Below are 11,396 nucleotides of genomic sequence, written 5' to 3'. Positions count from 1 at the left end.
CGTGACGTTACTATCATGGCTGCCGAAAATGTTGACGACTTGTTCGAGATGATCTTTGGGAAGCATGGCATGCGAAAAGAGCTCGTTAGGCTCACCTTCCACCGTGACACTAATCTTTTCAGTTTTTGGATTGTAAAAGACCTCATTGATACCGGAATAAGCCTTTACTTTCCCGGGATCTACAAACAACAGCAAGACGCCTTTCAAACTCTTCACAGGAGTGTCGATTTGGAGGTTATAGATGGTATCGGCTTTTTTCATAGTAACCACCTTACTTCTTAGGATTCGCTCATAAGACAGAGCGAGACGACTATAATGGGACATCATGGGACTTGCAAGACCTTCATGGGTGATCTTGTCAAAATCCAGCTTGATGTTGGTGATTTTGTATGCAGCATCGGTTGCCTTGGCTGCCGTGCTTCCCGACGCTGCCGTCGCCGCATCTTTGATCACGGCACCGTAAGCTGCGAAATGTATTACAAACTGTAACCTAACGTACAATCCTGATTGATAGAACGGCAGATCTCTCGTCAATTCAAACATCTTCCTCAAGGGGATGCAGGATGTGTTCCTGTAGGCGGCAACAATGCTCTTCTCTTCATCCGTGCCGACATGATCGCTAGCACTTACCTGCAAGGCCCTGATGGTCCTATCATTTGTGTTGATGCCTTCCAAAATGAGGTTGTTGTCCCTGTCGAATTTGGGTAACCACAAGTCTCGGTAGACCGCCAGAGTTTTGTAGTTGCTAATATTCTGTACCTCATTACCGTTCAAAATAATGCGTTGGTTTCGCACCAGGCTTTTGCATATATTGCTAACTATAGTACGCTTTGTATTTGTACCCATCAGCGTTAGGTCAAATAAGAGCTTGAGACTGTCAGGAAAGATGACATAATTCTGGGACATATTGGGGATGTCCACATAGAGGTCCTAATTTTGGTGGATTGTGGAAGGAATGTGGCTTACTTGGACCCTCTGTTTTCTGCCTTTAATCCCGAAGAGCTGCTTCGTTTCTTCATATGGGTCTAGGGTAGTAGCTGAATGCACTAATGTTTATTATATAAGGGAAGTTTTAAATAAAGATGCCGATAGACTCATGAAAACTAAACTAAAAAAAGAGGTATGCGATTTTTTCAAATATTAATAATATTTGGAACCTGGAACCTCTGGATAAAACCCGAATAGATGTAAATGTTATTAATGGTAACTTCAAACGTGAAGGGGAACAGCTTTTTTTCAGAGGTATAAGGGTTAAAAAGGAATATGGGATTGGGTTCCTAGAATTAAGTACATTAATAAAAAAATATACCAACTATGTCACGCCCAACAAAAATGGAAGCGGCTCAAAACCTCGCGCTAGATGTTTATAATATTGTTAAGGAAGGTGAGGAGGGGGCCTCGGGTGAGATCATTTTCATGGAAACGATAGATAATATCAGGAAAGTTGTACATGATCTAGAAAGCCTTTAACTTTAAAATTTTCTTATACAAAAGTCATTGGAATATAGCTTTTATTTTTATCTTTTATATATAGCTTATATTTTTATAACAAAGAAGGGGTCTTTGTTATAAAGGTTAACGATTCATCCAAAAATATATAAAATCAACGATGCGTGCAAAAGGCTGATACAACACCTTGATGTTTTAGGTTAAGAAGGTCGCACCAAGCCTTCTGGAGGTAACAGCCACAGTTGATGCCCGAAATGCAGAAATATCATGCAAGCCTGGCTGACATTGCGTTGTCTATTTTGTTAAAAAAGTTTTAATTATTCGCGCCTGTTTTAAGAAATGGACAATTAATAAGTTATAAGAACAACAAAAAATTTTAAGAAGATTCTGTAAGTGGAATTTTTGTCACTATTTTATTCCAAGCCTTTTTTTTTAAATTAACAAACCAAATTAAAATATAAAAATTGGTTCTATGTTCACTAAATTAATTAATTATGTTCACTAAACTAAATTTTGTTTCATATGTCTAAAATACTGCCGATATTGTTCTTCTTTTTTAACCCAAATCGGTCGGTAAAAATTCATTAGTTATTGTTATGTATTTTACGAGAAAGCGACTAACACTACTTGGATTTTCTTTCGTAAATTTTTCTAAGCTTGGAAACGTGTTCTTCTTAAACTTTGGCCTAAATTTTTTGGTAAACTAAGCTATAACAAAAAAAACTTGTAGACTTTAGTACTTCAGTGTCTATGTGTGGTTTTTGTTTTGGTAATACTTATATATGTGTGGTTTTTGTTTTGGTATCACTTATATATGCGTGATTTTTGTTTTGGTATTACTTATATATGTGTGGTGTTTGTTTTGGTAATACTTATATATGCGTAGTTTTTGTTTTGGTATCACTTATATATGTGTGATTTTTGTTTTGGTATTACTTATATATGTGTGGTTTTTGTTTTGGTATTACTTATATATGTGTGGTGTTTGTTTTGGTATTACTTATATATGAGTGGTTTTTGTTTTGGTATTACTTATGTATGTGTGGTGTTTGTTTTGGTATTACTTATATATGTGTGGTTTTTGTTTTGGTATTACTTATATATGAGTGGTTTTTGTTTTGGTATTACTTATATATGTGTGGCTTTTGTTTTGGTATTACTTATATATGAGTGGTTTTTGTTTTGGTACTACTTATATATGAGTGGTTTTTGTTTTGGTATTACTTATATATGTGTGGTTTTTGTTTTGGTATTACTTATATATGAGTGGTTTTTGTTTTGGTATTACTTATATATGCGTGGTTTTTGTTTTGGTATTACTTATATATGAGTGGTTTTTGTTTTGGTATTACTTATATATGCGTGGTTTTTGTTTTGGTATTACTTATATATGTGTGGTGTTTGTTTTGGTATTACTTATATATGTGTGGTTTTTGTTTTGGTATTACTTATATATGTGTGGTTTTTGTTTTGGTATTACTTATATATGAGTGGTTTTTGTTTTGGTATTACTTATATATGCGTGGTTTTTGTTTTGGTATTACTTATATATGAGTGGTTTTTGTTTTGGTATTACTTATATATGCGTGGTTTTTGTTTTGGTATTACTTATATACTAGCTGAATACCCGTGGGGGAATCCACTGAATCTCTCATTAAACCGATGTAAGGGATACCAAACAAAAACATACAACACAGTAATATGAATCTTTAAAAGTCACAATTTGTATTATTCTAGTTTATAACCACTAGAACAAAACGTCCAAAAATATAAATATGTGCAGCAATAAAAAAATAACAATAAAAGAGAAAAAAACCCTGGGATTGAAGTTGCTCACAATCTGCGTTATATTTGTACCCGCTGAAGCAGAACGCTTAAAAATATAAGCATGTCCAGCAACAAATAAAAATGCAAAAAGTTTAACAAAATCGAAGGTGGCTAACAAATCTGTTAAAACTATATACTTGCTTTGTCATACCCGAAATATAAAAGGGAAAATGGTATACCAGACATTAGAAAAAATCGATAAGTCACACAAATAAGGTTATTGCAAAGTTTCCACAACGTACAGATTCTAATGCATCATACCAAATTAGCTATTTAGTCTATTGCATATAGCAACCTTCCCAATGCGCAAACGTGCAGTGCATGATAACAATGCAGTGTTTTCGAATTGAAGAATCGAATATTATTTTAAACGGTAACGTAACAAATGTAATCATTGATTTAACTTTGTTTACATTAAGGTTTATTATAACGACATCAACCACTTCGTAGCGTTAAAAACAGTAACAACGAAAAAATACTTTCTACATTTTATATAAACTCTTCTCTATTATATACACGCTGTATTTTATAAGAATAGTGTTTGTTTTTTTCGTTTCGGCCTTCATGTTCTTAGCTTTCCCTGGTGTACTTGCCCATTGTTTTGGAGAGAAAAAAGTTCAGTCATACAAATTTTTATATCAAAAGAAACAACCAAGCTTAGACATTCTTAGGATATTCTGACCCATTGTTTAGAGTATATTCTTACAAAAAATGTTAAATATGTTCAGGCTAAAGACAAAACATATTTAACTTTATATTAAAGGGAAAGTTTAGCTGGAAGCGTGTAAACGGCTTAAAAACGTCGCTTTACATTTTAGATTCTTATAAAAATTGTGTCAAAAGAAAACGCATTTAAGACTCAACAAGGAACTAAAAATTTAAAGGAAAAGCTGAGCTCTGAAAGTTAAAACGGTTAAAAAAAAACGTTACACACCTAAACTTATCTCTTTACCAGATAAACTAAACAACACACCTGCCTTTTTTTGGCTTTCTCAGTTAGCTAGCGTCTCTGGATAAAAGACCAATCAGTTTTTTACTTCAATTATTAAACTTCGCTTCATCCCAAAGAAAACAAATTAAAATGTATAGCTAGCTACAATTGTCTGATACATTTCTAATCAGTTCTCTTTTCGACGTTATATTATCGTACGTTTTTCTTCTTTATAACAAATATTTCTGGCAACAACATAAACTTTTTTATTCTCGCTCGACATCAACAGTCGCTCTACAATGACAACAGTTTTGTTATTTACTTCTTAGATTCGAATTATCATTCGAATTCGATAGTTTTTTTAAAAGAAAGCAACTTAGGTCCCAGAACACAAAAAAGATAGAAGAAACAAATAAGCTTTAATCTAACCTCGTGATGAGTAAACCTTGTTTGAAATAACTTTTTTCAGGATTACTTTGAAAAAGAGACAACTTTCTTCGCTTCGGTTTTCATTTTTCAGTTAATAAACTTTGTTTCCGTGAGATACGGCGCGCACATGGTAAACCGGGGGTAAAATTTAATTATTCTATCTTAAACGACCAGCGGGGCTTTTACAACAAAATAACAAATAAACCATTTGAAATTAAAATAAAAATTAGTTTTAATGAGTAAGGAAAAAGAGTTTTATTTAAAAAAAAAAATAAGAAAAGAGAATTAAATATTTATATAGTAACCCCCTGATTTGCGTTTTCTTTAACTTGGTAAATTTTAGCGTAACGCCACGTCGTAAGAAAATGACCTGTGATTTGTGTGACGTGGCCTCACCGTGCGCACACACACACAAGGCGTATTAATATATAGATGCGTGGTTTTTGTTTTAGTATTACTTATATATGAGTGGTTTTTGTTTTGGTATTACTTATATATGCGTGGTTTTTGTTTTGGTATTACTTATATATGTGTGGCTTTTGTTTTGGTATTACTTATATATGAGTGGTTTTTGTTTTGGTATTACTTATATATGAGTGGTGTTTGTTTTGGTATTACTTATATATGTGTGGTTTTTCTTTTGGTATTACTTATATATGTGTGGTTTTTGTTTTGGTATTACTTATATATGAGTGGTTTTTGTTTTGGTATTACTTATATATGCGTGGTTTTTGTTTAGGTATTACTTATATATGAGTGGTTTTTGTTTTGGTATTACTTATATATGCGTGGTTTTTGTTTTGGTATTACTTATATATGTGTGGTGTTTGTTTTGGTATTACTTATATATGCGTGGTTTTTGTTTTGGTATTACTTATATATGAGTGGTTTTTGTTTTGGTATTACTTCAGTGTGTATGAATGGTTTTTCCAGGGACAATGACAACCGCAGAGTAATTGTATAAAATTCCGATGCGAGGGAAATGTACGATTAAAGAACTGCCGTTGATTGGTTCACTGGCTGGCGAATAGATATGTGATATATTGCTCATCGTATAAGCAAAGAATATTAATTTTGATTGCCATAGTGTTTAGAAGAATTATATTAATTATGACTAATTGTATAGTTAAAAATGTGGTGAGATTATGCAAAAAGATTTAACATACAAAAAAAAATAGATCTTTTAATGCAAGCTGTTGTGTCGCCATGACTACAAAAAATATTTTAAAAATAACATCATATTGTCAATTCGTTCAAGCTCCAAAGTATAATACATCATCGCTGATATATTGTCATTCGGTAAGTGAACTACTTGAAATTTCATAAATGATCACTCTTATCCTGTCCCCTTTTAAAATAATATTTATCCTAATTGGCTGTTAAAAGGTTGATGTATCAAACCCGTCGGTAATTTAGCGTTAATTGTAATTCTCTAAAAATTTGTCATGCAATACTATAGCTCAATTTTTTATGTCAATAAATGTTTTGTCCTATTTTATCACTCTAAACTAGCTCACATCGAACTGTTTTCACCTAATTTCACCACATGGCATCTATAATTCTATCGATTTAAAATTTGACTTCTTATACATCTTTACATGATTCCTAATGAATGGGAGAAGAACAACCATTAATCTGATCATTCAGCTAATCCGTGTAATAGCTTTCACATTATTAAAATCATGATTCTTTCAGATAGAGAATTTCAATATATGAATCTTTATTGTAAGGAAATGCTATAACAAAACTGTAAAATTGTATAGAAAATAACTGGTCAATATGTCAACAAACGAAGAAATACCTGTGATCGCACAAAGTCTAGCACCAGCTATTTCGATATGTACCCTTCTCGTCAGCATTGGCTCTTACATAACACCACACTTCTTCACAATAACTATAGCAGTTCTTGTAATTGTGATGGTCGTTGTGCAGATGTTTCCACGCGTTGGTAACAAAGACAATGAACTTGAGATGTGGGTAAAACAACAACTGAATGAAAAACGTGCAGCTAAAAGAAGTCAAGGAAGTGTGCCTGTCACAAAAGCTAGCACAACTACCCATATAGTAAAAGTGAGAAGAAAAGTCAACTACGATAAAACAGGAACAAACGTCCAGCGAAATCAAAAGTTTATTGGAAGAGTTTCAGAGGAAGTTTAACGTGGAAATGGACTTTTAAATTGCAGTTGGAACACCTCTATTTAAAAAGTGTGTTGTTCACAAATTAAAAGGGCACAAATCAAAGTTAAAGTCTGTAGACAAACCAAAATAGATGGACATCTACTAAAAATTTGCAGAATGCGGATACACTTTTACATGCAAAAGAATGATTCGTCAGTAGACACGTGTTTGTTTGCAATTGTGAAAATCAACGTGGCAGTAAAATTAACATTATGAGGTTTACAGCTATTTGCATCATTCGTATTTTATAATCTTGACTGTACTATTTACAAAAATAAGTTCATTGCTTAGATTTCCAATCTGCCGTTGTTGCTCGAGATGCAGAAACCGTAAGAGTTTTTAGTTATCGCATGAAGACAAGGTGTATGACTCACTGACTTGGATGACTCCTTGTTAGCTATTATTGTTTACTTTGTGGCAGTTTTTTGTCTTGAATGTTAGTTAATGTTAGGAAATGCTCAAATAAAGTGAAAGTCTTACAGAAACTAAATCGAAGTGACTAATACATTAAATATAGTTTGCAGTTATTTAAAGATGTTTTTTATGTGTCGCTGTTTATCATAACATTGTAAAGTCTTCAGGGCCAACGTCTAATCTAAATTAAGTCACAAACAAAGCAAGAAAAGTTAGAGTTCGCTTTTTTTATTTATTTTACTTTGTTTTGAATAAACAGAAATAACCTATACAATCTTTTTTGTGTGCCTAGATTTTAAAACCGAAATACACAAGCGGCTTCAACTGAAAGAGAACTAAAACATGACAGATTAACTGTGAAGCACCATGAGAGACGTATTCAAACTAAGAAGCCAAAATACTGGCTTAGCTGCGCGGAATATACGGAGTATTTTGTTTGTTACGAAGACTGATTTTATGTCACGAATGCTCCAAACATTTATTTTCTAAACCAGAAAATGCGGTCAACAACTAGTTTTTATTTAAGATAAGATAATGATAACTTTAATTAGAGACGAAAATGTGCAATTTTGTATAAGCCATGAACAATTTCCCTGACAGAGATGTTTCATCAACAATGTGAGAGTATTTTCTGGAAGGAATGCCAATTAATATACAATGTAACTTTTAGAAAAAATGGATCAAGGTAAAACATGCTACATGTACAGCCAGAATGTACAGCATAAATTATCCAACTGCTGATTTAGACTTTCTATTTGCTTCAACCTTTAGCTATGTTTTTTAGACCTTTCTATTAAGGCAAAAACACACGAATTAATGTTAACAAAAAAATCGGATCGCGTTTTGTCTATTTGTGCGTCAAAACAAGGTTGTGTTACGGATCACACGAAATGCGTTAAAGATGCACGAAATACCGATACGCGAAAAATTCATCGCGGGAAAAAACTCTGAAGAGACCCAAACCGTAGATTTTTTCTTCGTAGCTATTAAGAATGTACAAAATATGTTTAGCCAAAATAGCAAATGCGATATTTTACAATATTCATTCTTATTTGTTAACAACTAGTCTATATGTTCATAACAGTTTGTGTGACTTTGCACATTTTAACAGGCGAGCAATGATGCACGAACGATACATGTAGGAGATATGTAGGGAGGACGAATTTCTTAGAAATTTTCCTCGGACTAAAGACTAGTTGACCGTTAATAGCACAAATTTCGCATGGATTGATCCCACTTGAAATAAAAGGCGGGTTTCCGAAATTAAGCGAAGTCAAAAGCAGGTATTGTAGACATTGTGCATCGTGCAAACTCGCAGTAACGAAACAAACAAAAGGGAATGCAGGCGGTCTATATGTTACAGATAGTGTCCAAACAAAACGATAGACGAAACAAAGAATCTAATGACCCTAAACCAGAGAAACATCGTCTCATAAGCTTTATTTTGACTAATAAAAAATGTTTGGAGTTAGACATAAATTATGCAAATTATGCACCGAAAAAAATAAGCATAATAAAGAAATTATTTAATTTAGTTTCACATTATTATCTTCAGTTCAACAGCATATCTAAGAAGCACAATTTTCCTCAAAATTATGCAGGGTTGAAACTCTTTTTATAGAGTACATTTTGAGGAATTTGAGAACTTTAGATTAGAAAATGACAGTGTTCATAAGAACATTGTAGAGATTCGAGCACATTTCCTCGAAAAAAAAGAGAATATTAAAGGATATTTCAAATGCGGTGAACGAGTAAAGGGGGATTTTTATGAAGCGTATTAGACGGCGAATTAACCGAAATGTACCTGAGCATTGGCAGTTTTGTTTGTTTTCATTACGAAAAATTCGCTTCGCCGAAAAGTAGAAATAGTTCCTACTTTATAGCGGCGAAGCAAATTTTTTTTCCGTACACGGTAGGCAGTATCATTGACCGTGGGCAGTATCATTTTAACCGTTGGCAGTATCATGCCGAAATAGCCGAAAAAATCAAATCAAGATGGTAGTTTAGCAGTGCAGAGCGGACGAACATAGTGTTTACATTTTGTCTTCTGAGTAACCTTATAATGAATATAAAGCGCAGAAGCTATTCAATATCAGTTGACGATTTTAATAGTTATGTTAACATCTTTTGACATATTTCTAGCTTCTTGGTTCCATACTCAAAACTCTCTCATCTTGTTGTTTCTGAAGTTTTGTACATAACAGACACAGTTTGTTTACAACTCATTTTCTCACTGTTGCTGGTATTGTTATATTCTTGCTGTGTGTTATATCGGAGTTCACGGAAGCTAGCGAAAAAATATTGAGGATGATCGAGTTAAACCGCAATAACAATGATTTTTTACGAGGAGTGTCAAAGTTTTGTGACAGAATTTCAAAGTACGAAACTCAGACTTCAAAACTCTGTTCTGCATTCCACACATTCGCAAGTGATATTCACTACAGTAAAAAAGTTACCAACCAAACTCATTCTAAAAGTCGAACTGGCAAGAAAATAAAAGTTCAACCAGAGGCTGTTAAAAGACGAAGCACAATTTCCGGAAGCAAGGTTGCTATTCAAAAAGGGATGACGAAACGTAAGAACCCGTTCAACGTTGAACCAAGTTTGAAACGAGGTCATTCGTTTACTAAAAATGTTAGTAATAACGAACCCGTTGCGAAAAAAGCCGGCCGAACAATGGGTTCTAAAACAAAGTTTTTAACTCCGCAAGTAAAGAGACCAGCCATTAAAAAGGACAGTAAACAGTAAACAAATAATTTTACTTAGAATGTATTTTCTCATGACGTTTCAGATTTCCATGAGTCGAGAATTTTTTGGTACAAACATCACATGCATAAGTTTGTGTTTCATGTACTGAATGGGTATGTCTCTTCAATGCTTGTTGTGAAGAGAACGACTTTTCACATAGAGCGCACGTGATTATGTTATCGTGAATCTTCCTGTGCTTTCTCAAAGAAATTTTGTTGCTGAATTCCTTTTGACAAATATCGCAAGTACATAGTACGCAATTCTTGCTGTGATAGTTGAACTCCTTCTGTCGCGTGAAGGTTTTCTTGCATTTTGCGCAAATCAACGACTCAGTTTGACCACAGTCATCTTCTTCTCGCTTCTTTTGCCCTTTCTTGTTCCATTCCTACGATGAATCAAACGTAAAATTTGAATTAATCTAGTGTATAATTTGAAATAATATGTCACAGAGATCTGAGTACGAGGTTGTTATTCACTCTGAGTACGAGGTTGTTATTCACGTGTTCCTACATTTGAACGTTTACTGTATGATATTTGCCTTGTACATTGTATATTTTGTGATTAGTTAAAAAAAACAACTTAAAACGAACGTGTTATTTTTAACACAGACACACCTTTCTCGAAGCATCGTCAAGTGCCTTCCATCTTTCTGATCCAATTTTACTCATCTCTGCCAGTTCTGGCGGGGCATCATCCGCAACAGTCGCTTCACTCATTAAGGTGTTCTGAAGGAAATAATGTTTCGATAAAATCTGTGAGCATTGTTTATACGGAGTTGACTCATGACACAAAAGTAGGGGATTGTACTTACCACTGTTTCGCGATAAAACAAATGAAAGCCATTTATTTTGCTGCTTTTCGTTTTCTCGTTGGATGCTAAAACAGACAACAAAGTTTCAAAAGTTGATTATATTTTGGGTCTTTACGCATATAAGAACAACCTTGGTATAAATGCTGTAGAATTCGATGGTGTGAAAAAACCTCTCACCAACATTGAAATCAATATTCTCTTCTGACATGTTGTAAGTAATCACAGTGAGAAAAACTCGATCAAAATAAAACTTATATAATCTTTGAGAAACAAGCATCTATCTTAGTATATAAAGATTAATGGTACTTACCAGCTACTTTCGCTTCGAATAAGTTATTCCACACTCATATTCTGTATTTCTCTTTGTTTTCGGTCAAGTCAAAAGTTTCCTCGGGCATTTGCGGTACAAACACTTGAGCATGTCAAAGGACCGGTTTCCGAAAAATATTGAAAAAATTAATAGATACTGCCAACGGTTAAAATGATACTGCCCACGGTCAATGATACTGCCTACCGTGTACGGAAAAAAAATTCGCAGCGGCGAAATATTTCGCTGTAAACTTCAAAGCAATCAAAACGCAATATTCAATGTTTATTCTCAGGAAAGAC

General features: G+C 33.6%; 2 protein-coding genes and 1 long non-coding RNA gene across 3 annotated transcripts; 1 reads left to right on the top strand and 2 right to left on the bottom strand.

Moving 5' to 3' along the window:
- Positions 1-3,151: 3,151 nt before the first annotated feature.
- LOC130630526 (uncharacterized) lies at positions 3,152-4,758 on the bottom strand. Its single transcript, XR_008982086.1, has 2 exons — positions 4,637-4,758; positions 3,152-4,501 (listed from the first exon to the last, which is right to left on the bottom strand). It is a non-coding gene; the product is annotated as an uncharacterized LOC130630526 (long non-coding RNA).
- A 304-nt stretch (positions 4,759-5,062) lies between these two features.
- Positions 5,063-7,457, top strand: LOC130630525 (uncharacterized). Its single transcript, XM_057444051.1, has 2 exons — positions 5,063-5,935; positions 6,400-7,457. Exon 2 carries the CDS (start codon positions 6,416-6,418, stop codon positions 6,791-6,793), a length of 378 nt encoding a protein of 125 aa, XP_057300034.1. The 5' UTR covers positions 5,063-5,935; positions 6,400-6,415; the 3' UTR covers positions 6,794-7,457.
- Positions 7,458-9,986: 2,529 nt separating this feature from the next.
- LOC130630086 (putative zinc finger protein 840) lies at positions 9,987-11,064 on the bottom strand. The gene is made up of 4 exons (XM_057443484.1): positions 10,965-11,064; positions 10,788-10,852; positions 10,591-10,701; positions 9,987-10,361 (listed from the first exon to the last, which is right to left on the bottom strand). Exons 1-4 carry the CDS (start codon positions 11,062-11,064, stop codon positions 9,987-9,989), a joined length of 651 nt encoding a protein of 216 aa, XP_057299467.1.
- Positions 11,065-11,396: the final 332 nt, after the last annotated feature.

This window comes from Hydractinia symbiolongicarpus, chromosome 2 (assembly GCF_029227915.1).
Source record: "Hydractinia symbiolongicarpus strain clone_291-10 chromosome 2, HSymV2.1, whole genome shotgun sequence".
NCBI classification, from domain to species: Eukaryota; Metazoa; Cnidaria; class Hydrozoa; order Anthoathecata; family Hydractiniidae; genus Hydractinia; species Hydractinia symbiolongicarpus.
The sequence above is the reverse complement of the archived record's forward strand: the minus strand, read 5'-3'. Positions and strand labels throughout refer to the sequence as shown.

Bases quoted from the DNA above. Each gene is read 5' to 3' on its own strand.
- LOC130630525 (XM_057444051.1), top strand. From the start codon at position 6,416: ATGTCAACAAACGAAGAAATACCTGTGATCGCACAAAGTCTAGCACCA.
- LOC130630086 (XM_057443484.1), bottom strand. From the start codon at position 11,064: ATGCTTGTTTCTCAAAGATTATATAAGTTTTATTTTGATCGAGTTTTT. The intron at 10,702-10,787 runs GTAAGTACAATC...TATTTCCTTCAG, and splicing joins TGTTTTATCGCGAAACAGTG to AACACCTTAATGAGTGAAGC. The intron at 10,362-10,590 runs GTGTGTCTGTGT...GATTCATCGTAG, and splicing joins TTGACGATGCTTCGAGAAAG to GAATGGAACAAGAAAGGGCA.